The sequence below is a fragment of the Lepidochelys olivacea genome, assembly GCF_965140295.1.
Source record: "Lepidochelys olivacea isolate rLepOli2 genome assembly, chromosome: 3".
Classification (NCBI taxonomy): domain Eukaryota; kingdom Metazoa; phylum Chordata; order Testudines; family Cheloniidae; genus Lepidochelys; species Lepidochelys olivacea.
The window spans coordinates 158,699,296-158,725,409 of record NC_140413.1 but is presented as its reverse complement, the minus strand read 5'-3'; the positions used below and the strand labels follow the sequence as shown (position 1 = coordinate 158,725,409).

At 41.8% G+C, this 26,114-nt stretch overlaps 1 protein-coding gene across 1 annotated transcript in view; it reads right to left on the bottom strand.

Annotated features, from left to right (window-relative positions):
- Positions 1 to 896: 896 nt before the first annotated feature.
- The window catches only part of PARP1 (poly(ADP-ribose) polymerase 1), a 53,427-nt gene continuing 28,209 nt past the window's right edge, over positions 897 to 26,114 (bottom strand). The window contains exons 9-23 of the mRNA XM_084623761.1: positions 24,860 to 25,000; positions 23,780 to 24,022; positions 22,320 to 22,388; positions 20,924 to 21,056; positions 17,485 to 17,680; positions 15,840 to 15,968; positions 11,217 to 11,300; positions 9,518 to 9,640; positions 8,309 to 8,437; positions 7,703 to 7,801; positions 6,867 to 7,019; positions 6,347 to 6,474; positions 5,901 to 5,962; positions 3,774 to 3,888; positions 897 to 1,450 (exon numbers count right to left, since the gene is read on the bottom strand). Of these exons, the coding sequence (XP_084479887.1) occupies positions 1,369 to 1,450; positions 3,774 to 3,888; positions 5,901 to 5,962; positions 6,347 to 6,474; positions 6,867 to 7,019; positions 7,703 to 7,801; positions 8,309 to 8,437; positions 9,518 to 9,640; positions 11,217 to 11,300; positions 15,840 to 15,968; positions 17,485 to 17,680; positions 20,924 to 21,056; positions 22,320 to 22,388; positions 23,780 to 24,022; positions 24,860 to 25,000 (1,886 nt within the window). The 3' untranslated portion in view covers positions 897 to 1,368. The remainder of the gene's footprint in view (positions 1,451 to 3,773; positions 3,889 to 5,900; positions 5,963 to 6,346; positions 6,475 to 6,866; positions 7,020 to 7,702; positions 7,802 to 8,308; positions 8,438 to 9,517; positions 9,641 to 11,216; positions 11,301 to 15,839; positions 15,969 to 17,484; positions 17,681 to 20,923; positions 21,057 to 22,319; positions 22,389 to 23,779; positions 24,023 to 24,859; positions 25,001 to 26,114) is intronic.

The window sequence follows — 26,114 nt, the reverse complement described above, 5'->3', positions numbered from 1 at the left end:
TTCAAGACTCCTTCTAAGAAGCAAACAAAGGGAGGCAGATATTTTTTGTTTTTAAAATTAAATAGGCAGCTAGTATTGTTTTTAAAATTACTATGAGGAACAAGTTTAAGCTTTGTTGTAACATGCGTCGTTTGCCTGGATTGCTCAAGACCTGAATCCTTGTGTAGGAGGAACTCTTTGAGTTGCCTTCTTAAATAGCTTCATGCTGTTTTGCATCTGATACTCCTTGATGAAACATAGAAGCAGTGTCTTATAACAGGCTTATTAAAAGTGATACAAGCTACGAAAGTGAGGTCTTGCAAGAGCGTTGCCATTTTCATAATGTAATACAAATACTGTAATGATAATAAATAGTGTGAAATAAGCATGTCATAAAAACAAATTTTGTATTTCCAAGATCACTGCTTTTATAATTTATACTTAGGTAAAGGAGAAAATCCCTGGAAATATTCATTTTTAGGAGGGGGTTCGCGAGACTTGACATTTTAGTGAAAGGGGTTCACAGGTTGTTAAAGTTTGGGAACCACTGGTCTGCAAGAATGACCACACACCCTAAATCACATGAAAAATTGGTATTTAAGGAGGTTTGTTGAGGCTAACACTGAACAAAACATAGCAACATGTGTTGGTGCTTTCCATGGACATTTACCACATTTGGCCTTGGATTAATCAGAAACTGCTTACTACTACCACCACCGACTGTTCACGGGGGAAAAAAATCTCAATGGGCAGTCCAAGTTTTCATTCCAACGTGGATTGTGAGATGCCTCCACAGGTTTTAATGTTCAGTGTTTATATTTAGAGAGACATGGCGTGTTTAAAAGCATTACAAAAGAATACATTGAAACAATTAAAGCAATTCAATCATTTTGCAACATAAAAATAAAAGTTGTTAATATGAAATTAGCTTTTATTTTTACCTCAAAATAAATGGACGTTTAACATTTATTCAAAATCAAAACAGGAAGAGGATATTTTAAACAAGAGGGCAACCTTTTTTTAAATAGCGCAACTATTTGTAAACATTCATAAATTCCTTTTCTTCCCCAACTCCATTTGGCTAAAATCCCCTTCCTTTTCTGTTTTTTGGTCTACCCTCAATTCAAAGACACACTTGATAGCCCAAAAAATTAGAAGTGGCTTAAAACAAAACCAGGTATTCATTCTCATCAGAACTCAGTTCCATGTGCTGCCACATATATATAAAAACCTCTTACTAAAGTGATTTACTAAATCTGGATTTAGTAACCTCTTCTGCAACTTAGCTCTTTGATACCTTGATAAGGGAAGTCAATGCTTAAGCAGGTCAGAAGTCAGCACTAGAATGTAACTACATAATAACTCGTTAACAAGGCTTCTAAATAGGGTTCACCAGAGTGATGTTTTATAGTTGAACTTCAGTTTCAGCAGGTACTTCAGATTTACCTGAGCAACATCATAGACAATATATCTGGGAAGGAAACAGTGAGTTAAGGAACAGCTACTATAAAATAACAATATAAACATAACTTGGACTTCAACAGTATTTGAGTCTTGCCCTATGCAGATCTGAATGTAAAAGCAAGCTCATGATGTCAAATTCAAGGTATATGCCAGCATTTCTGCTTATGTATTAGAACATTCCACACCCCCACCCCACATTTTGTTTCCTTTTTAGTTTGCAATGTGTGAAACAGAAGTCTACGTTCCATAAAATTCTGACAATATCAACAAAAGGAACAGTGCTAGACTCTGCAAATACTATAGGAAAATCAGCTTCAGCCTAAACTGAATAATGAACTCAGAAAAGCAGAACCGAACACCAAAATTAGGCACACCTAATTTCCTGACCCCACACAACCTTATTCCCCTCTCTGAATCAGAGCATATTATGTTAATTGCTTACTTCAGAGCTCTGATCCAAAATCAGGAATAGGCAGAGATACCAGATGGGAGAAGCACTAAAGAAAGTGTGATGGGAATCTCAAGAGACACACTGACTTGGACCAGGGACTGCGTTTGCTGAAGATTATGCTTAGCCAGTAGAAAAGGAGTACTTGTGGCACCTTAGAGACTATCCAATTTATTTGAGCATAAGCTTTTGTGAGCTACAGCTCACTTCATCGGATGCATACTTGCATAAACTGAGCCACTAAGCTTGGTTTCCTGTAGGTGAGACCTACAGGAAACCAAGCTTACTTTACCGAGGAAGGAGGTGAGCGGCTCGGTTTATGCAAGTATGCATCCGACGAAGTGAGCTGTAGCTCATGAAAGCTTATGCTCAAATAAATTGGTTAGTCTCTAAGGTGCCACAAGTACTCCTTTTCTTTTTGCTAATACAGACTAACACGGCTGTTACTATGAAACCTGTTTAGCCAATACTATTCTCGTCTGCCGGGACCTCATGGTGCCAAGTCACACGCTCAGTCCAAATATCAGGGACAAAGAAAAAGGTGTGGTCTGAACATGGGACTAGGGATCAGGAATTCCTGAATACTAATCATAACCCTCTTACTATTTTCCAGTGTGAAGCCAGCCATTTAATCTGTCTCAGTTCCCCATCTATAAAAACAGGGAATACTTGCTGGCCTCACAGAGGGACTGAAAATGAAAAACAGTGCAATTGTTGGCATTGCTAAAATGGACTGACACAGCCTGTATCATAGTTATTATGTTACTAAGTTTCATTAGACAAATAAGGCAGTTCACCTTGTCTGTTAATTTTCTCAACTCTTAATGCTACAAACCTACTTCTAAGATGATGACTCCTAAGGGCAAGTCTACACCACAGCATTACAAGTCTGGTGAAGACACGCTACGCCGATGGGAGAGCGCTCTCCTGTTGGCAGAATTACTTCATCCTTGTTGAGAAGTGGAAGCTACGTTGGCAGGAGAGCATCTCCCGCCGACATAGCACTGGTATGGACAGCGCAAAACTGGAGGTGCTTTTTCACACCCCATAGCAACGTAAATTATATCGATTTAGGCTGTAGCATAGACCTGCCCTATACTAGATTAAACAAATACTCACTAAATCTGCTGTAGATTAAAACTAATAGTGACAAGCTGAATGAGTAGCACATTAGTTGACTTGAATAAAGTTACAATTCCATTTCATGTTGTCAACTGAACTAAGACAGGAGCGATATTAAAAGCCAAAGTTGCCATATGCTCCCTGCTGCCAGCTCTTGAGATAGACAGCCTTGTGGTGAAACAATTCACCCAAGAGCAGTCAGCTGAGTTTCTGACCGGTCTAGAGATTGTTAATTTAAGAAGTTATTTGCTTAGTAGGATGGGAGGAAGTGTATCTAGTAGTTAGATCATCTATTTGGGAATCAAGACACACAGGTGCTATCCCTGGTTCGAACACTGACATACCATGAGTGTGGACTAATGAATTCTAGGTCTCAGTTTATCCATCCATCTAGAAATAGTAAAAGGCTAATTCCCCCCCCCCCCAAGTGCTGTGAAGTTTAAATTTAAACTTGTTTACAAAGAGTTCTGTAAGTGCTACAGAAGTGCAAAGTCCTGTAGTTAACATAACTACTCACTGTGTGTACGATTTCTTTTTACGCAGGGTTGATAATGAGAGTTTCTTTAAACATCATTCTAAAATTATTCCCCTTGTAAGAGGGACTCTGCAAATTGTAGCTTGCTAACCACTCCATGAAAGATCTAAAAGAAAAGGCTTCTGTAGCTAAACTTCCTCTACATAATGGTACTTGCTAATAATTCTGCATGTTATAATACAGAGAAGTGCTTTCCAGTTAAAGTGGAACGATAGTAAAGGATACTCATTATATAGAAGACAGGTATCGCTAATTCCAGATGGAATCCCATTCCCTAAAGGAATATCTACACCATCTAGAGTGATGGTGGCTGAAGGATCAGGTGCAGTTTTGCCCAAACCTATGAAAGAGAAAGATAGTGTTAATTATAAGTCTGAAATGTAGGCAAAATCTTGTTTGCTTAGTATTAGAAAAATTCTCACTAATGACAGTGTTACAGTCATTTATACAGTGCAATAGATGTGTATGATACTTTACAGACCATTACAAGCACATACCCCTACTCACAATGGCTTGTCATAAAAGACATTTGGGGAATTGTATGGTATGTCCAAATACAGACTAACATGGCTGCTACTCTGAAACCTATGGTATGTCCAGTCTCTCTGGCATGTAGTTTAAGTTTTCTTATTTCTTCAAAGGAAACTGTGTACAATCGCCAGATTGCCCATTCACACGAAGAGCCCATTTCTGCTTGCACTGAAGTCAGAGGGATCTTATCCAGTTCCCATGTATGTTCACTGGAAATCAAGCGCTTCAGCACAGCCTCACTTGTACTGTAAGCCAGGGATTCTTAACCTTTTTCTTTCTGAGCAACCCCCCACCCACACTATAAAAATTCCATGGCCCAGCTGTGCCAAAACAATTGGTTTTGTGCACAGAAAAGCCAGGACCAGCGTTAGGGGGTAGCAAGCAGGGCAAGTGCCTGAGGCCCCACACCAAGGACAATATGAAACTAAGTTGCTCAGGCTTTGGCTTCAGCCCTGGGTGATGGGCTTCAGAGCCCCGGGCTGCAGTCCGGTGTGGCAGGACTTTGGCTTTCTGCCCTGGGCCCTAGCGAGTCTAATGCTGGCCACACTTGGCGGTCCCTCTGAAACCTACTCACAGGAGGCCCCGCAGGAGACCCCAGACCTCTGGTTGAGAACCACTGCTGTAAACTACAGATTTATATCCCAAGAGATCTTAAAAGTGACACTGACAGTGTACAGACTATATTAAATATACTATCACCTCACTTTTGGCACTAGTAGTCCATTAGATTGTTATGACTGAAATAATTCAAAATTTAATTTATTTTTCCATTTGTGCTGGCTGCTTGGTTTAATTTCACACATCTTGGACACTTAAAACTGATGGGTCAGATTCACTTTCCAGTCTCTCATACCATTCCCAATACAGAGTATGTTTATATTGTAAAATTTAAATGAAATTAAAATAATGAACTAATTCCTGTTCTTCTGTATAAGCCCCTCCTTGACATACAGTTAATTTGGGGCCTAATTTATACTGTATACTTAAATGAACAGATCTTATGTCAGATCTTTACTAGAGCTTATATCTTTAAAGATCAAAGATGCCTATCAGATCCACGTGAAGCACTTTGTTTTATCAGGGGCATTTGCCATATGTTACTATTCCCCCAACTTTGTGTGGATAATTCTCAAAATTCATTAATTTCCTCTAAATTCTCCTCTACAAATCCCCCAGAAAACAGGAACTCTCTTTTTTTTTTTTTTTTTTAAAGTAGCATTGTAAGAACAGCAATCATTCCAATTCCAGATTTTATCAGTAACAGACAAAACCAGCTATTTATTCCCTGAATATTAAAGACATAAGAACATAAGACTGGCTCTACTGGGTCAGACCAAAGGTCCATCTAGCCCAGTATCCTGTCTTCTGACAGTGGCCAGTGCCAGGTGCCCCAGAGGGAATGAACAGAACAGGTAATCATCAAGTGATCCATTCCCAGTTTCTGGCAAGACATTTTGAAAGTGTTCTACAAAATCCTTTACACTATTGGTCTATCAAGTAACATCCTACCTCCAGCAATGCCCAATACCAGATACTTTAGAGGCAAGTACAAAGCCCCCAAACACACCTACTTTATTGTTCAGTGCTACACTTGGGGGGAAATTCCTGCCTGAACCGTTAGACAGCCAGCTAACATACTATGAAGCAAGAAATCCCTCCCCATCTGAAAATACATAAAATACATTATTGAAGGTAATGTTATCCAATCCTTTTAAAAGATACAGCCATAGCACAAGACTAGACTATTCTTTTCACCAAGGAAAAGCTGTCAAAGTTTGTTACAGTTACCGTCACCCTGATAATTTCTCAACGAAGCTTTACCTTTGACACTGTGTTTTCCCTTGGGCAACTTAGTTATGTGGGAAGCATTCTTTAGCTCATGCCTAGAAAGTAGAAAGAACAACATTTCTAGAGGAGTTGAAGAGAACTTTCTTAATGAAAAATAAAGACATTTTGTTACAATACTATGAAGTTATTTTACATACTATGCCTTTAGAAGGCAACACCATCACAGCTTCCTTCCTTATCATGGTTATTACTATTTATGCTGTTTCTTTTTAAGGCAATATTCTCTATCTACAGCACAAATTTTACTCAAATTATTTGCTTATTTCAGGAGTTTCCAAAATTTTCCTGTTTTAAGAATGCTTTTAATTACTTCCAAGCAAACTGCAACAGCTTCTCATTGTCACTTGGATGTAGAAGTTTGCAGCTTAGGTGCTACCTTCTACAACTCTGAGCCAGTTAATAACATACAAGTTACTTACATGTTTCCAAGGGCAACCTCTCCCAGTAAAATTAAGCCTATTGGGTCAGTCTGAGATGTGTGACAGTAGTTGGCACTCTTGGACACCATGTCCGCAAAATAGATACCTTTACCGAACATGTAACCAGTCTGGGAGTGGGAAAGGAAAAAGGTTATCAAAATAAAATCCCAGCTTCAAAGACCAAGTTGATGTTGAAACCATCTGCCTAGAATTCTCTCTGTATTAACTAGAAGAGTAATGCTACAAAACAACTCCCAAGCACTGTTTGAGGTGTAACTTATTGGCAAACTTATAGACATGTTGCTCAGCAACCATTCTTTCTGGACAGCTTGAACAGCATTAAATATTCACAAAGGTCATCTGGCCCCTCCTTATCTAGACAGTCTCTTCTTTAGGCTCTTACCAATAGTGGCCCCAGGAGACCAGATGGATGGAGGGGGCAAAAGGTGTCAAGAGGAACAGAATGAGTGGCACAACAATCATTTTTATGCACTTGTTTAACAAGTAGCATTTTACATACCACAGGAGCTTCAGGTGGCGCTATTCGGAGACCCTGCGAGAAGATGCCAGCAAAGTTGGTAGCGCGGGAGCCATGCCAGAGCAGCTGGCGATTATGAAGCTGTCTGAACGGTTTGTAACGCTGATTTTCTCCTTCACGTTCTATCTTGAAGATCTTTATCATTTTAAAGAGAGAGAAAGGAAAATAAAAATCTCATGGTTAATTGGCGCATGGCAAGATGGTCTGATCCTGAAAATGGGTTAATCTGTGCTAGGAAAGTTAACATACTAAGAGAAGCAAACTTCATACTGTTTTCATACTGTCATAATCTAACTCCAGCAGCCAGTTATCTATAGCAAAGGTTACACCAGGACATTTCATTACACGTTATTTCCCCTAAGTGCTAGGCATAAGCAGACTCAAGGGGGCCCCCCTTTGCTTTTTTAGAATGTGTTGAGGGAAAGGGGGCACCAAAATATTCCTTCGTAGGGTTCCGAGTGGGCTAGCACCACCTCTGTTCCCCAACCCCCTCTACTTTTTATTGCTCACAACTTTCTGAATCATTCTCCTTTGGGGCTGAAATTTTCCAGCTTTCAGGGCAAAAGGTGATTTTCCCCCTGGATTTATTAAGAGACAAATGAAAATAAAGACATCTTGACAGCAAGAAATGTCTAAAAACTTAGATTTGAAAATTCCTCCCCAGCTCGCCTTGAGATTTTGTTGTTATTCACTCATGTAACAAGTACTTTCTATAACAAAAACTCAGTAGTTAATCAACACACAAAAGAGCCATGGAAGAAAGCAAAAGTGTATAAACCAATTTTATACATCTCACTCCCCACCCCTTCAAAACTTACATCCACAACTTTCAGATCATATGCATTATGGGTAGAGGCATGTGTATTCTTCACATACTGCTTTATGATCTTGGCTTCTTCTGAATCTTTATCAATAACCTGGGAGGAAAGAGCAGAACACAAAAGGTTTCCTTTAAAAATGCAGATTAATGTCAGCCTGTTAGGTCATTTTGGGGACTGAAAAATTCATCCTGCAGTTGGTGGCTCCCCCCACTAAATCTCTTATTTATCACTAGGAAAGACATGTCTAGGGCATCGTAAGATGTTTTTTTGGCCAAAATCAAAGGATCATCTCTGTGCAAGTTGAATCTGCTATTGGAGGCTTTGGAGAGACAGGGATATATGGGCTTTCCCATTCCACCCTTCAGGAACACAAACAGGATTAGAATTAAGAGACTTTTTTTGTATAGATGGTGGAGTGAATACAGACATATACAATGATATACTGGGAGCTCAACATGGGGCATGATTTGTTCCCTGCTAGAGTGGAAAGCTGTATTTTTAGTTTACCAGCAGTACCTTATTCATCTGTTATACTCCATACGAATGGGTGCCAAGTTCTTATTCACAGCCAGTGACCACAGTCTACTATTCTATTTCATTTACCTTAATGTTAGTTTTGAGCTTTTCGTAGTTGATGTCAATTGGGTCTTTATCCCCATCTTCATTTCCACCTCTGAGAAGGCTGTAAGCGACCTCAATATCAAGCAGGTTGTCTAACATCTGCACTTTGGCCTGGATAATTTGAAGAGGTTATTTTTCTTGCCATAGGAAAGTCTTTACAGCCTTAAGACCTTGTCCTGCAGTTGCTATGAGCATGTTAATGCCGAGATATTTATAAATGTCTGTGCACCACTGCCACAACACTTGGGTGGCTCACATCAATAAAGCTATCTATAGAACTTTCCTGTTAACAAAAACCCACCTATCTCTTTCATAAAATCAATACAGCACCTAGGCAAATGGATCTGACACTTTTCTTTAAGCTAACCACCCCAGGCTCCAAAGGAGGGTGCAGATTTCAGAAGCCCTCCCCTGTTCTGCTGCCAGCTATGGAGAGTTTAAGCTCCAGAACAGAGAGCTCAAGCAAACTGGCAAGTTTCTTCATCCTCTGCAGAGGGTCATGGGGAGATAAGCAATTTCTCAGACAAGTGGATCCAAGGCTGTGATGTCAAAAGCATTTCAGTATCCATGAGGACTGTGTAGAAGCTACATTAAAACCTGCAATTCCTACTTGAAGGTCAAGCTCTACATCTTTCTCTGCTTTCACAAAGCTAAAAACAAATCCCCTCAGTTTTCCCCTTTTCATTCAGTTTTGCTACTTTAAAACTTTACATCAGTAGATCCTTTGGCAAAGATATGCAACAGAATATGGGTGGGAGTCAGGCCTGAAAACCTAAAGTTATCCCACTCATACAGAGGATGAATTTGGCCCAGAATCTCTTTAGCTGTATATAAGCCACAAAGCCTATGAAGTGATGGTTAAGAGCTAGTTCAGCTTTTGTTATGCAAAGCACAGGGGACAATTCTTCAGACATTTCTGGATAACAGCTAAGCCAACTTAAACAGCACAGAAAGAAGCCTACCTACTTAAAACACAAAGCTACACTATTATAGTCACAGCCTTGCAGTGTCAAATAGGATTGCGAAAAGTTCTGTTCCAAACAATGAAGCAACGGTCACTTTTAAGTTGACTTAGTTAAATTCCTAGAAGAAGGCGTTTCCTCATTCACACTTAAAACGCAAATCTTCTACATTTGAATATCAGGTGCCAGAGCTGCTTTCCACAATAAATATCATAAGTTTCATTGATACCTGGATATGTTCTAGGTTATTTAAGAGAGGTGGTTTCTTCATCCCAAAGTCATGAGGTATCAGGGTATAAAAGCGATTGGAGAGATCCAGTATCTGAGAATCACTGCCACCATCAGACACTGCCTAAATGAGAAGAAGAGAAACGAATTCTGGGAAAGATCCATTCAACAATAGATGCATTCAAGGTACTTGTTTGGAAAGACTAGAAAAAATAAATGTTAACAATACAAGAACAGAGAAACATAACCAAAGTGATTTTAATGCTGAAACCCACTTAAATGAATAAAGGGACAGTCCTGTTAAATCACTTTCCATGTTCCAAATCAAAATACCTACAGCAATACAATCATTTTCTGGTAAAGGAACAACTGATAAAGGAATACGCTTGTTCGGGGAAAAAAACAAAAAAAAACCAGGTTCTGGTACACTAAAACAAACTGCAATAAAACCATAAGTGCAGACGTGCTGACTGCGTGAACCAGAGAACAGCTGAATGAATCATTTTGTTGCAGCAATCAGCCAATGTGCATTTATATGAAGTCTGGAAATGCCCCTCTGCATGCCTCTTTTGGGTACCATACAGAGGACTTTTGTGAGCTCTATGGGCAATACCGACTAGCGATCCTTGGAATGCTCCAAATCATGAGCAACAGTGCCTTCTAGCACCCAGAACAGATGAGCACTACAGCACATCTAAATGTATTATTAAGTAAACAGCTTAGAACCTCATCTTGGAATGCAGTGAACAGGAGTAACTCCACAAACTTCAGTGGATTAATCCCGCATTTACACCAGCAGCAGTGGATTTGGTCCTGTTTTAGGCCATGTCTACACCAGGGGCGCTACAGAGGCATAGCTACGGCATCACAGCTAGGCCTCTTATAACCCTGTAGTGTAGACACAGACTATGGTGATGGAAGGGGCTTTTCTATTGGCGTAGGAACTCCACTTCCCTGAGACACAGCAGTTAGGTCGACAGAGGCATTCTTCTGTCAACCTAGCTGCATCTACACCAGGGGTTAGGTCAGCATAGATATGGTGCTCAGGAAAGTGGATTTTTTTATACCCCAAGCACTGCAGCTATGTTTTAAGTGTAGACCAGGTTTAACTTTACATACTCCTCTACCACATGCTTAAAATACTGTTCTTCCTAAAGAACAAATCGGGTGTATTTACACTATAACACTGAAGTAATTAGTTGCATATTCACACTATGTCCTCGTAGGGCTGGTCTGCACTGGAAACTTACATTGGCAGAGCTGTGTCTCGTGTGTGTGAAAAATGCACGCCTGAGAGATGTAGCTATGCCGACCTAATCCCGGTATAGGCAGCACAAGGTAGACAAAAAATTCTTCTGTTGTCCTAGCTACTGCCTCTTGGGAAAGTGGATTAACTACAGTGATGAAAGAACCCCTCCCGTTGCTGTAGTGAGTGTCTACACTGAAGCACTGCAGCTGTGTCACCATAGCATCTTAAGTGCAGACAGCCTCAGATACAGACACCACGGGTTAATTCAAAAAGAATGAAGCAGCTCCTTTACTGCAACATAAAGTATGTACTCTTCCTCCATTAACTTTTAGTTGATCAAAAAAAGTGTAAGCTCTGTAAAGCACAAATGCAGCAAGGAATCCAGTCGCGTTCTGAGCCCAGAATGACTTCTGAATTCCCTTGCTGGTTGTTAAGTCTGTTTCTTGCTCACCTGCTGAACCTCATTAAGGATGGAGTATGCACTCTGGATTTGCCTCTTGCTCAGCTTTCCCAGTGGCATCTTCTGGAGGTCAATCTGACAAGGAGATTTGTTGAAGCAATTAAAACAGGACTCCATTACAATGAAACCCCCATAGTTCCTCTCATCTGGCCATCAGAAAGATTTGAGTCTCCAGACAGAATACATTATATAAAAATTAAAACATTTCAGAGCTAGCATTTATCTGCATGGATTGAAGAATGACTAGAGTAGTGCAGCCAGAATATGGACACGTTATCTCCCAATGAGACAAAATTATGTCTGTAACTTAAGACAATGTGCAGTACTTGGCCTGAACAAAATAAGTGTTTCAGTCTAAGGTTTAACATTTACCTAATGCCATAAGCATTCATGACCCTTTACAATTAAGTCTGCTGCTGGAGAAACTAATATAAAATGGCAGTTTGAACAGAATAAAATATCCTTCAGGAGATCACATAATGTGCCCAGGGTTTTTACTGCAGTAACAGTCCAAGCGTACTCCATTTTCAGCATTTGCACTTGGCACCTGTACAAAACTACAGAGTAAAGCATGAGGAAGTTGTATTCTGTATTTTGCATACAGAGTGCCCCATCAAGGCACATGCCAACTAAAAGTGTAATCTCACAGTACAAATTACGCTTCTGTTTTCCACATTTTATTTACTAATTTATTTTAGAAATAGATGTTGCCTGGCACCTCCACCTATCTCACCCTCCCCACTTTTTGGGCAAACTAATTACCCCACCTCCGCCCCCGATATTAATTCTTTCTTAAGACCTTCCCAGATCTCTCTCTGGTCTGGCAGCACAGTTTTGATAAGAGTGTCTTTTGAACAGCTGGAACTTGGGAGTTTTAGCTTAAAACTAGACCTGTTCATGCACCAGCTTTGTAATGAAGCAGCTCTGTATGTGGCAGCATTTAACAAAGCTCCATTTTAACTGAAAGTTTTACGACAGGTTATGGATATGCTCTGGACATTAGCAGTCCTCATAGAACACACCTCAGCTCAGCAGGTCAGTACTGTTTGTGTAGTTAGAACACTGACTGACAGGCACCAGGTCCAAAATCCTCATTGCAGAGAGGAAAACTGTAGGGCAGCTGGTTCCAAACAGGATTCAATGGCAGAACCCTCTAGGAAACTCCACAAATCTTTTCCTGTTGGATAAATTCTATTTTATTCATTAAAGTGAAATTAAAATTCCCAGCTACATGCACACCCCTTCTGCACAGGAGCTTGAGAAGCTCTTCTGAACCAGTGAGCCTTGCCACCCAAGTTCTGAAGTAATTTGCATGGCAATTTGCACCTTGTATCATGGTACAGAGATTTGCTTCCCCCTCCTGCTGCATCTACAACATGATGAAATCCAGCAATAAAGAAAAAAACAAGTTGGATGGAGAGATAGAAGTCACAGCCTCAGATGTGACAGAATGCAACTTATGATATCTTGGGGACACTCATTTAGAGGGACACATGCACTTTCAGGAAAAATCGGACAAAGCATTCTCAGTGATGACTATTTAGGCTAGCCACTACCTAGACCAATACACATTAGACTGTTATGTAGCCTCCCAAGAGGCCAGGTCTGGGCTGAAGTGCTGGAAGCCCCTTCCTAGAGTCACTTAAAACTAGCATTACCAGGGTGGACTGGACTAAATGCCCCAATATAACTTCCATCTCCAATTGCTATATAGGAAGTAAAGTGGCAAATGAGATGTACAACTATGATTTTAAGCTGCAAAGCAACATTGATCTGATCTGTTTAATTTTGGACAAAACAGCACAGAGATCATGAAGGATCAGGTCTAGATCAATAATATAGCCACTTTGTTGCTGCCAAATGCATCAGGTATATTGTCAGAATCACCTCCAGTGCAGTCACAAGCACCAGGTGGGACATGATGACAAAGCAACGCAGAAGCTGCAGACATATGGAGTACCAGCAGCAAAACAATTAATACACCAATGCTTCGCAAAGGGGTAATGTAGTACTTCGCCCCAGTGCTCGATGTCTCCATCCAGGAATGAGAAGGGACAGTACTAGGGTAGTTCAGGTCCTAGTCCACCTAGCAGGTGTTTACTACAAGGCAATGGTGGGAAGAACTGTAACAGGCCTGGGATAGGGTTAAGTGAGGGGAAGTCTTTACAGAATTAGAAAGCTGAAGAGTCTCTTCAGATCACCCCCATCATGGAAATAATCCTTTACATCACAGTAAATCTACCGGGAAAAAGCCTGAAGCTGCCAAAGCTATCTACACACATTGGGAGTGCCTGGATACGGTGCAGTAAATAAAAGCACATGAAATCAGGTGGATGAAAGGACCTCATAAACCCCTTGGGGAGACTGCAGACAGTTTTTGGCTCCCTAGCAGAGGCAAATATTCTTCCCTCATTGGAAAGAGATGCTGCTCCCGTACATGGGATAATACTGAAGCCAGAATCTAATGGGAAGAGCAAGTCTCCATTCTAGCTCTAAGAGCCATACAGATCCTCAGATGGCACAAATTAGCATGGATCCAATGGAGCTAATTTTCTCCAGATGATCTGGACAGTACTGGAAATGGAGGATCATTAGCATTTATTTTAGGGGCTTTAATCCAAAATCTGTGCTTTCAAAAGCCACAGAATATACAGGAAAATCTCTTCTCATAGATGCTTCAGAATGTGCTTGCACATTAAAAGGACTTCAGGTATACAGAGTTTCACTGCACATGACAAACTGCAGTGTAGTTGTAGAAAAGGTGGTGTGCAAATTAATCTATATGTCACAGAGAGCAAGCAACACCTCTTTTAATATGCAATTTTATGCTAGGTAAAGTAAACTACCTTTATAGGCTGACCAAAGAAAGCCAGAGAGAAAAGTTGTTTAACATTACAGATGCCCTGACATGCAGCAGTTCACCCACAACATTAAAAATAGATTTGGAGACTGCAGATGAATGTTAGTACACACGTTTATATGGAGCAAGGCAGGCATATGGCCCTACTTGAATTGTGGGATGATTATCAAAACACAGTGGCTGAATTGTGGACAAGCCATGAAAAATTGCAGAAAAGTAATAATGGACCTTATTATTTGTGATAATAAAGCCCATTATTATTTTTCCATGATTTTCCGCTGTGGGCTGCCCAGGGCCTCCTCTGTCAGCGCAGACTGGGCTCCCGCTGTCCAATTGCGGTAGAAGACTAATATTGTGGAATCCGCAATTTCTGCAATATTGCAAGTTAAGTAGGGCCTTAGGCAGGCACTACCAGACCATTCTTAGCCCCACCTGTTTGGATTCATAGCTATAGGTTATACTAAAGACATGGGAAGAAGGGTGGATCACAGCGCTTTTTTCCCCACAACTGAGAGTGGTGAGCCATTGACCACGTCTACACTACAATCTTAAGTCGACCTATATTAGGTCGACTTACAGCCACCATAGTAATTACTATCTTCCTCTTCTGCTAGTGGTGCACATCTTAACTGAAGAGGGGCAGTGTGGGGTGGGGGCTGAGAGCCAGGGCTCTCAGGTCTGCACAGCTCCCAGTCGGGAGCAGGGGGGCAGCCGCTTGGGGCTTCTTGCCTCCCATCAGCCGGAAGCAGCCGCCTGGGGCCTCTCGCCTCTGGCGGGGAGATCCACACCCAGAGTCCAGTCAGCTGCCATGTTCTTGGGTGGGTGTCGGAACCCCAGGGGCAGCGGGGAGTCTGGGTAGCAGCCCAATTTGGAGTGGAGAACCCGCAGCAGCCCAGCTGGGGAGCCAGGAACCAGCTTTCTGGTCAATTTCACAGCTGATGTAAGGAACGCAGTGTCTACACAGACACTGTGTCACCCTACCTACACAGATATAAGCCCTATGCCTCTCATGGAGGTGGAGTTATGTCGTTGGTGTAGGAGGGTAACTTACATCAGCGTGAGCAAAGCTGTAGACACCGATATAGTTAGATCGATATAAGCTGCCTCATGTCAACCTAACTCCGTAGTGTAGAGCAAGCCTTAGAAACATTACACAAGAATCCGGCATTTGACATGACTAAGAGGAGGAAATAGGCTTTATCTAAACATCACCTTACTGCACATATCAGCTTTCTGTGTACCTCCAGAGTCTCTGTTACTTAAATTTACTAATAATAGTTTTACTGGTGTCAGTGCTGCAGACCCAGAAGGGTGTTTCTTGCCTCATGTACCGATGGCCATCTGAGTTAAGATTCCAAAACCTCTACCAATGGTGATGATATGCATAGCACAGAATGATTTTCCTGATCCCAGGCTGAGCTTACAGGATGAGCAGACAGAAAAGTCCCCTTTAGATTTACAAGCTGAGAACATTTGATACAGAAGTCACTAATGAAAAAGATGCACCAAGATGACATTTGTACAGTTACGATTTAAAAAAAACGATAAATGATCCTTCGAACTAGTGATAAAGGCTGGTTAGACACCCCTCCCCCCCCCCAACATAGGGCCTGTTTCAATGTCCTCCAAAGTCAATGAAGGATTCCCATTGACAGTGCTGGATCAGATCCACAGTGCGAACGGCCTGCTACTGCCGGCATAACTATGGTGTCTAGTGGGAAGGAGTGATGAGAAACAAGCAAAAGTGCAAGTACCTCAAATTCCACCATGGCTTTCTTCATGCTCTCCACATCGAAGATCATCTTAATAAGGTCCTGGACTGGCTTAGGAAGCTTTGACTTGGTCCCAGCACTAACGGTCAGTTTCCTCACCGCTTCTTCATCCTAGAAAGAGTAAATACCAACACACCAAGGGATAAGGAAAATGGACTGATTGTCATGGTAACAACTCAAGACCAAGTTGGAGAGGGCACACTATTGCACACAAGACTAAATTTTGGTGGGAAATAGGGAGTATTGCTCTGACAATACAAAGCAAGGGGACGTTAAGTCTGTATTAATAAAAACTGAATCACCATTAACTTGACGTACATGATTTCAAGGGGTGCTCCATGTAAATGCAAGTTAAATTTAGAAGAACATATTTTTCATCTTCACATCTGTATTGTTGCTTCACCCAAAGCAATATTAAATAGATTTTCTTTTTCAACAATACTTAGCATGTATGTAGATCTTGGTCTGAACTAGGGGACTGTGCTTTGTTTGAACTTCACAGCCTGTAAGGTCAACTACTTAAAAAATATACTAATAATTTTCAATACATTTCTATTGTAAATTTTCTCTATTCATGGAACAGTCCAGTAGTCTTCTGTGGACCACAATGTAATCTGTGTGTTCTCCTGGATATAGATCAAAGATGCTATAGCCTGATCAATAAAGCATCTGCCTTGTACTTCAAAACAGAATTCTGTGTGCGTTGAGGTTGTAATTTTATTAACAGTTCATCAGTGTAACATTCTGAATTAATGCAGACCACTTCGCTAAAGTTATGTATTTTTATATTCAAACATTTTAGTTGACATCCAACAATTTGGCCATATGAATATGCAATAGCTAGAAAATATTTTCTAATTTTTTTGTTACTGCTATCTTAGGAGCTATGTTCAACAACTGTAGGTTTAAAAATGCTCAGAAGTAGGATTAAAGTTGAGGATATCCCTTTAAGTAAACTCTCAGAAGTTTTCATGGGCCAGAAGAGGGAGAATTCTTGTTTTACTATTTAAACAGCTGACTTTTCTGCAATGGCTGATTTCTCTTTTTCAGTCTGTTCAGTATGTGCATTTCACAGAACTCTGGGGAAGAGCCAGTTTTAGTGTTTCCTCTGTGTGGATGGGTCACTCATACAGGGGAAGAGCAGAGTAGTACTTTTTTAAAAATAGGAAAATGAGACTGTGATGTACAACTGGCCTGGGTCTCGGGGATCTGGGTAGTACATGAAACGACTTTTGACTTATTTTAAATGACAACTTTTCAATTGGTGTCCTTTTAACTTCCCCAATTGAGAGGTCCCAAAAGTGGACACACAGCGTCAACTTAAAGGCATCGGAGCTAACTTTAGCTTTAACACTTTTCTAACGTGACTCGTTATCTATTTAAATGCACTATTGTTCACATCTGATCTGCACGGTAAATCACGTAGGGTAGGCACAGTATCATCTTACGTTTGCAGAGCACTGAGCATAGTTTAGCACTCAGCCTAATGCAAAATATCCGGATTCCTGCACCTTATCCGTTTGTTGAACTAATGCATTCAAAAAGCAGATTAAGATAGTGAAGGATAAGCATTTTCCTTTGTGTAAGAAAGAATTATCTTCCCAGCACAGGATTATTAGGGAGTTACCTGTCCATAGTCTATTTCCAGAGGGTAGAATTTTTTTGGATATTTAGTGAAGTTCTTGGAATGCCACGAGTTGCCCGTTTTCTCTTCATACAAATTCAAAAAGTGCTCAATGGCATCATCTTTAGACGGCATCTGCTCCAGTTTGTTACTCCCAATCACAGTGCCAACACGACCCCAAGATCTGAAAACCCAGTACCTAGAAGCAAACAAAACAGGAAAAGGGGACACAAGTAAGATCTCTGGATCCCAGTTCTAAATTAATCTGATCCCGCGATAAAGACTGCACGGATATCAGCATAGTATCAGAATCATCCATCTGCATTATCATTAAATGGAAGGCTCTCTCGTTTTGGAATGACTACACAAACACACACACACACACACACAAAATGGGCCAAGTTTTTATATAGCAATACCTACAGGCAAAAAGTGGCTGCCACAAAAAGGTGTGCACACTATGTAGGCACCAATATTGAATTTGATGTGTGAATGTAGTACTGACGGCCACTAGATTAACAGCTCTGGAGGCAAATGTGAGGGTAGCAGCGAAAGCTTTCCTTTACTATCCTATCATCATGCTTCAACTTTGACCTGGAGGGACCGTCTCCAAGGCCTGGTCTAATGCAGTTTTTTGTACTAATTTCACTATTTCAGTTGGGGCTGATTTTTTACTGAAATAATCAAAGGAGTACATTGTTGTATTACAAAGGAGCCTTTATACCGGTATAACAATGTCCACACTAGGAGGATTGTACTGCTTTAGCAATACTGGTATAGTTAAAATAGGGCCACTTCTGTGTATAGACAAGCCCTATGGCAGAGAGCCAGGCAACCCTTTGCAATCTCAGGAGACACCAACAAAGGTGCCACCTGGTGTCCATTGTGGCTGAGATGCTGGCACTTGGGCCCTACCAAATTCACAGACCATTTTGGTCAATTTCAGGGCCGTGGGATTTTAAAAATAGTCTATTTCATGGTTTCAGATGTTCACATCTGAAATTTCATGGTGTTGTAACCGTGGGGGATCCTGACCCAAAAGGGGGTTGGTAAAGCTGTTGTAGGGGGTTCGCGGGATTGCCACCCTCACTTCTGCGCTGCCTTCAGATCTGGGCACTAAAGACAGCACAGCAGTGGAGTTTCCTGAAGCTGAGGGAGGTACCTGGAGGTAGGTCTGATCTCTCCTGGAGTGCGGCCGTACAGGGGAAGAAGTCGTCCCGTCTCTCTCCAGCCCTGCTGGGACTAGCCACTAGAGCCTGGTGCACAGTAGGAGACCCCAGTTGGGGCACCTCCAGCCCTGCCCCTCTCCTACAATAACTAGATTTAATGGGGGAGATCTGATTTCACGGTCTGTGATGTGTTTTTCATGGTGGTGAATTTGGTAGGGCCCTACCTATGGGACCTGGATTAAAACTGACCTTGTTTCATCATTGACGCCCAACAACAGCAACCAAACGGTAGAACATATTTTGCTCACTACCAACGTGAACCTCTCATCTCTAGTCTGCCAGTTCAGCTCTATAGTCCGTCACTAGTCACCTGTGCCATCCAGTCCTCCCATCTACACACCCAGAAAACCTTTAACATTGATACACTAGTCTGATTGCTTTGCCTGTGTGCTGTATCTCTTTCTCCCCACCCTTTATTCATCTATCATTTTACATTACATGTCTTTGGGAAAGGGATCAGCCTCTATCTTGCAATCAACTAACATGTCTGGGCTCTACTGTGGGCTAAAGAAGACAATACTGCAGAGTAAGATTAATTAGGATTTCAGTGCTTTTTTGTTATCAATGCCCAACTTTACATCACACTCAAAAACATAGGGGCATGGCTACAAATGTCAGATTTCACCACTAATCATTACGTGTTTGCCATAAGCAGCAGCACTGTAAGATGGTTCAACTTCCATTTGAGAGAGTCAGAGTTGTGCCTGCTGACACCAAGGCTGAACTGGCCTATAGTGGAGCCAGATGAGACAGTTATTCAAAGAGATTCTGATGGCTCTTGGGGTTCAGGGGGAGAGAGAGAAGGGAGAGACAGAATCAACTCTCGTGACTGCACAGACAAAGGATCCAAAGTGTCTGACACATAAAAGGAGAGAAACAAGGAATTCAATAGTCAAAGTAGCAATCCAGAATGAAGCGAGCAAGTGGAAAGCCCAAAATTCCCATTTGTGCCCAATGTCATATTTTATGGAGCTACAACTCCACTGCCTATATCCAGTCACTGCTATGGCTAATTTTTGCTTTGTGTAATGTGGAAACTGAACAGAATAACGCAAATTTCAGCTTACTGTGGTCAGACATTTTCAAAACAGCCGCTAGGAAATCCTTGTTAAGCATGCACAACTTTAAACTATTCACTAACTAGGCAAGACTCCAAATCCTGGTCTAAATTTAAAGAAAGAGAAACTGTCAAAATACAATCATTTACAAGTCCAGCTGTGGTACTGGCACCATCTTAAAAGAGTTTTTGCATGATTTGTAGACATACGGTTAATCAATTTTTCTGATTTGTCAGCACTGAATACCAGCCCTGAAATTTCATCCCATACCAATCAGAAATCCAGATATGGGAACTGGTAACAAGGGTCCAATTTAAAGTATAAGTCATCCACAGCTGAAATAGGCAGCTTATCTGCAGCCCTATTGTGCATTCTCTCTCCTACTAGAGAATCAATTTTCCCCAAGGCCCTCTTGACGGCACCTTCTTCAATAGTATAGCATGTGCACAATTCTGATGTATGCTTGGCCGAGACGGGGCATGATGCTTCCTGGCCCATTTCAATACATCTTGCCAAACCTCAGGGTACTGATTTCTACATGCTTACACAGATGTGGAGAAGCCTGAAACTGAGCTGGCCTCCAGAGGCTTCAGAGTCATCTCGCACCAAACAGGAGTTAGAGGGAAAAAAATGCAACCTGCACGTCTCTTCATAAACAATGTCCCAAAATAAAATGGGCACACTTGTGCCAAATCCTGCCTTGCTGCTCTTGAATGCTGAGACACCGGTCCCAGGACATTATAGTTTGGGTGTACATCATTTAATTAACCCTAATTCTTTATCTAAAAAACCCCAACTGCTCAATCTGGGATGTTTTCACTGTCAGTGGAACTGAGCACAAACCAGACTTGCTCAGGTGCTTATCAATTCCTAATTTCCATTTCACCCTGTAGGTTTACTTTTTTTCCATCTCACTTTATTCGGCAAAAATGAAACTGCATTGGTCAGTTTCACTTCCATGTTCTCATGCACTTACGCGATGTTGATGTAGTTGGGTTTCCAGAACTACAAAGGAACTTTTCCATACAGAACAAAACAAACATCACAGAAATTTTTAAAAGAAGTCATGAAGACATTTCTATTCATATTTGGCAGTTGTAAAAAAAAAAAAATTTACTGTAAAAACCCCACATTTCCATGGGAAATTAAACCCACCTGATCTCTCTGTCATCCTCCAGTAGCTGCAGTTTGTAATAGGAATTGGTTCCTCTGACAATATCTACCAAGCCGAGCGTGGCACTGAATATTTTACCACTCTTTTCAAAGACATGAGCAGAGTCCTCCAAACCTACGAAGAAAGGTAGTGAATTAGAGCCAGGGTGGGGTAGTCATTTTGTATCTCCTTTCCTTATTCAGACTAATTTTGTGTATGCAGACTTAACCAAGAAATATTAAGACACACAGGCACAAAACTGGGTGACTGGGCAACAAAATGACAGATTAAATTCAGTGTTGATAAGTTCAAAGTAATGCACATTGGAAAACATAATCCAAACTATACATATAAAATGATAGGATCTAAAGAAAGATATCTTGGAGTCACTGTGGATAGTTCACTGAACACATCCACTCAATGTGCAGCGGCAGTCAGAAAAGCAAACAGAAGGCTGTGAATCATTAAGGATAGATAAGAAGACAGAAAATATCATATTGCCTCTATATAAATCCATGGTACACCCACATCTTGAATACTGTGTGCAGATGTGGTCGCCCCATCTCAAAAAAGATATATTGGAATTGGAAAAGGTTCAGAAAAAGGGCAACAAAAATTATTAGAGGTATGGAACGGCTTCCATATGAGGAAAGATTAATAAGACTGGGACTTTTCAGCTTGGAAAAGAGACGACTAATGGGGGATATGATAGAGGTCTATAAAATCATGGACTGTCATGGAGAAAGTAAATAAGGAAGTGTTATTTACTCCTTCTCAGAACATAAGAACTAGGGGTCACCAAATGAAATTAATAGGCAGCAGGTTTAACACAAACAAAAGGAAGTATTTTTTCACACAACACACAGTCAACCTGTGGAACTCCTTGCCAGAGGATGTTGTGAAGGCCAAGACTATAACAGGGTTCAAAAAAGAACCCTGTTCTGTTCATTCCCTCTGGGACATCTGGAACTGGTCACTGTCAGAAGACAGGATACTGGGCTAGATGGTCCTTTGGTCTGACCCATTATGGCCGTTCTTATGCATGCAGACAATGGAAAAGCCATTGTTATTTCTATGCATATCCAGGATGAGCACCAGCATTAAACATTTCACCAAGCAAATGTTTCTTCTATGGGGTAGGCAGCGTGAAAGGTGCTGAGAATCCACAACTCCTAGGTACCTCACTGGGAACCAAAGAGCACTCAAATCTCAGGTGTGGGCCATCATGGTTCTTTTGCAGAGGAGAACTTAAAACATAGAATTTGGTCCGCTGATTGGATCAGTAGCTTCCCCGGCTAGGGCTGGGTATTGATGGGGACTGCGATGTGAACGCATGGTTTCAAACGGATCAAACTCTGGCTAGGATGGTTGGAGGCACAGCTGGTTTTCAGCACTCACCTGAATCAGGATCCACTGCTGCTCCTCCTTTAACTGTTAACTTCATTTTCTTTTCAGACTTGCTGGTTCCTGAAGAAAGAGATGGAAAGACTTACATTTTTAATCTGATAAAGCAGGATTGTCTGAAGAACTCTCCTTGAATCAATGCTCAAGTTCTTTAAAAGCAGTAGAGTAGTTTTCATCCTGTCTGGATTCACACCGACAGGTTCCACCTCTATAAAGCACACTGCTCTTCTAAAGCAATGTTAGAAAGTCACTGCACTTTGACTTCCAGCTACACTGCACTTTACGTGATCTAACCTGGGAACTGGCCATCCTGTCTTCTCCCCTGCCTCCACCAAACAGGTGGAATGTGTTAGTTATCCTGCTAGAATTTTGGTGAGAGTTGCCTCCATTAATTAAAACCCGGACAATTGTTTATGAACGATACATTCAGATTCTGCTGCTGTGGGCCAGGCTGTTAATGCAACATACAACATGTGGTGAAAATTTAAGTTTGGGGGTCATGAACTCTGTTCCTCACCTCTGAGCAATCAAAGGTTGGAAGGATCCATGGAGACAGCACATTCACACACCAGAGAAATGGATGGAAGAGGAAGGTATTGTGTAGCACTGGCTGTCTCTAGACAGAAACATTATACAGGCCTCCTTAACAGTCTCAAATGTGCCCCATGAACTCAGCATCACAAGGTAGTGGTCTCTCTACAACTTTTGCACATTAGCTAGAATGATGATAAATTCACAAGGCTGAACTCAGTGCAATTGTTTCTGAAGTTTAATTTATATACATTGAACTTACCTACTCATCTTGGACCCTATATAAAAGCCTATGTTTGTACCTGAGCTTGCCTATTGCTCAGATGGGGACTGTCACCAGTATTAACAGATTTATTTTGTTGAAAGAGTCACTATATTTTGGAAAAAGAAAAGGAGTACTTGTGGGTGTCTGGTAGAGCATGGGACTGAGAACCCAGGAATCTTGGGTTCTGCCACTCAATATATGACCCAGAGTAAGTCACAGAGCATAGGGGTGTGTGGATTTATACCAGCAGAGTATCTCAGGTATAAGGATAGAGAAGCAGAGTTATGTCATTGGCTCCCCCAGTGTTATTTCAAACTAAGGAATACCAGAGGCCGTCTCTCTCTCTCCCAGGCAAGAGTGAGCTAGAAGAGGGAGAGGTAGTATGGCAGGGAGAAACTCTACGAACAGCCTGTTCGGGAGGGAGTTTGGACATTGAGGCTGGTCTGGCCTTGGGGCTTTGTTACTCAAAGAAAGAATAAGGGCCCAATTTTGGGAAAGGGACGAGTTTGGACTATAGCCAGGGTACCTATGCTGTGTGAGGAGCCCACCCATTCCCCTCAGACCCTCACACAAGAGGCACGCTATGGAAGGGTAAAGCAATGCTTAAACACACGGTAACAAACGCTCCTGTGGAGACAAGAGTCATTGTGTTTTTCACCTTGCTCTTCCTTGACCTTCCCAGCACTCTTCACGTTTGGGAGCCCGCTGGACTTTCCTCCCAGGGACGTCTCCGTGTGCTCCTGCTTCACCTCTGCACCCCAAGGCGAGAGCGCATGCAGCGACAGGAGCTCCTGGAAGCCCTTGCTGGAGGATTTCACATCCTGCAGAAACTGCTCTGAGACCACTCGGACTTTGGCCTCCTTCACTTCTTCCATCTTCTTGGTCATTTTCTCAATTTCCTCTGCAAGGAGGGGGATAAGAGTCAGGGAAACCGTAATCCAAGTTTCCTGGAGCAAACGTTACAGCGACAAAGACAGCGCGGAGCCCTTCTGAGACGCTCGGATTCTAGCCCTGCTGTGCTGGTCCAGGCTTTGTAATGTTTTAAAGAGGTGCTTTGCATGTGCCACACCTGCCCCAAACAAAATCCCCAACAGCGTCGTCTAGGCTAAAACTAAGTTACCTGTTGCACAGTGACTTTCTGGATTTGGACTTGCTGGGCCAGGGGCTGGGTGGGAGCTGCTCTGATGAGCCCTGTGGTAGCATCCTACAGGCCAACTGTCTATCAGGGACATTTCTCCCCTACACCATAAGGGCCTGATATTGCACCTTTGAAGTCAACAGTTTTCCTATTACTTCAGTGGGAGCAGGACCTAACATTGAAATAGTCACAACGAGGCCGTGAATGAATGCTATTAAATAGTTACGCCCCACCCCAAATTTGACATGTAGATACCTACATCAACCTCAGCTACCAGTTACATAAAAGAAGCCACTTCACAATTAAAACATGGTCTAGTCCTTTTAAATCCAAAACAGAAATATAGCTATTCCTGACATCAGTTCTACTGCAGAGTCAGGAAAACACTAGGAGATCACTCAGAACTAAGAGCGCTATAGAAAGTCATGCTTACAAAGTATACTTTTATTCACTTTTCCAAGAATATGAAAAAAACCCACTATCCAAACATGGCTCAACAGAATGTCACCTCCAGCCTTTACACAGGAATTTAACTATGGCCTCTATAATCTCCTAACTCCCAAGTCCTAAGGTTGCTGTTGATATAGCACTGTTCCTCACTTTGTGTGCTGATGCACAGGGTAGCCTTGTTTGCTGTCCCTGTCACCTTTCCGCCCAGGTCCTCAATTATAGCCTTCACTTCTTCCTTGTTCCTGGATAATTTTCCAAGGGTCAAAATCTTCATGCTGGATAATGGCTTATCTAGTTGTTCAGAAATAAAAACATCATGTAAGTAAAGAGCACTGAGCACCAAACCCACAGATCCTGAATCTGATACTCTGAGCAACGGTCAGTACAGAGCACCTACAAGCCAGCATAACGCAATGTACATTGTAGTAAGCTTCCTGGGAAGCGGGGCGGAGAAATGAAAAGGGTTTTACCCTGGCACTCGCACCTTCCCAGCAGACACTGCTTGCATACTGTTGGCTATGAAGTGCTAACACAGCTTCCCTTTCCCACGTACAGCGAAGGGAGGACCCAAGAGAAACCAAAAGGTAACATTTAAGCCACAAAGGGCACCTCCTCCATTGAAAAGCTGCTTTGGGGGAATTGGAGAGGGAGGATGTCTCGACGAGACCAGAGTGTGAAGCAGATATGATACTGAGCTGTCTTGGCTCTGTAACCACTCGGGATCGAAGTGGTAACACAGCTGGAGCACTATCATGTTACAGATCAAACACACCTGTAATAGATTTTGCAGTCTAGACAGCCACAAACACTGAAACATATCACAGGAACACTGAAGACTGTTACAAGTACTGAGGGCTGAATAAATCAAAGTAGCTCCTACTGATAAGTAAATGGGTAATGTTGGAGGAGTCTGGGATCAAGAGGGTAGAGGTAATAACCGTTAAGTGAGAGAAGCCAATGACTGGTAAGCCAAATGCAAATAAGTGATTTCAAACAAGCTACTGCCCTAACAGTTTAATTCTGGATGTGGAATATGTGATTCAAAGGTCTATGGATGCTCCTTACAAAATCAAGCAAGAAGCCACCCAATTAAATGTTTCATTTGAACCCTAGTCACATTGCCCAAGGAGTTGTATGAGCTCTCCACAAACACAGTTATAAACGTGGCAGGGAAAGGGGATCCCAAGGGGCAGTTCAACCTTTAAAATTCCTAGGTGACTTGTTAAAGCATAACCTGGATCTCAAATGCATTTGTCCACAGACTGAAGCTGGGATCTATCCACATCAGGGGTGAGGAACAGAAGAGGCTGCCTCTGCTTCTCACCATGGCGATTCAGCCTGATGTTGGAGCAGGAGGAGGAGTACAATATACTGCAGTGCACTTCAGGGACACCATGTGATTAGC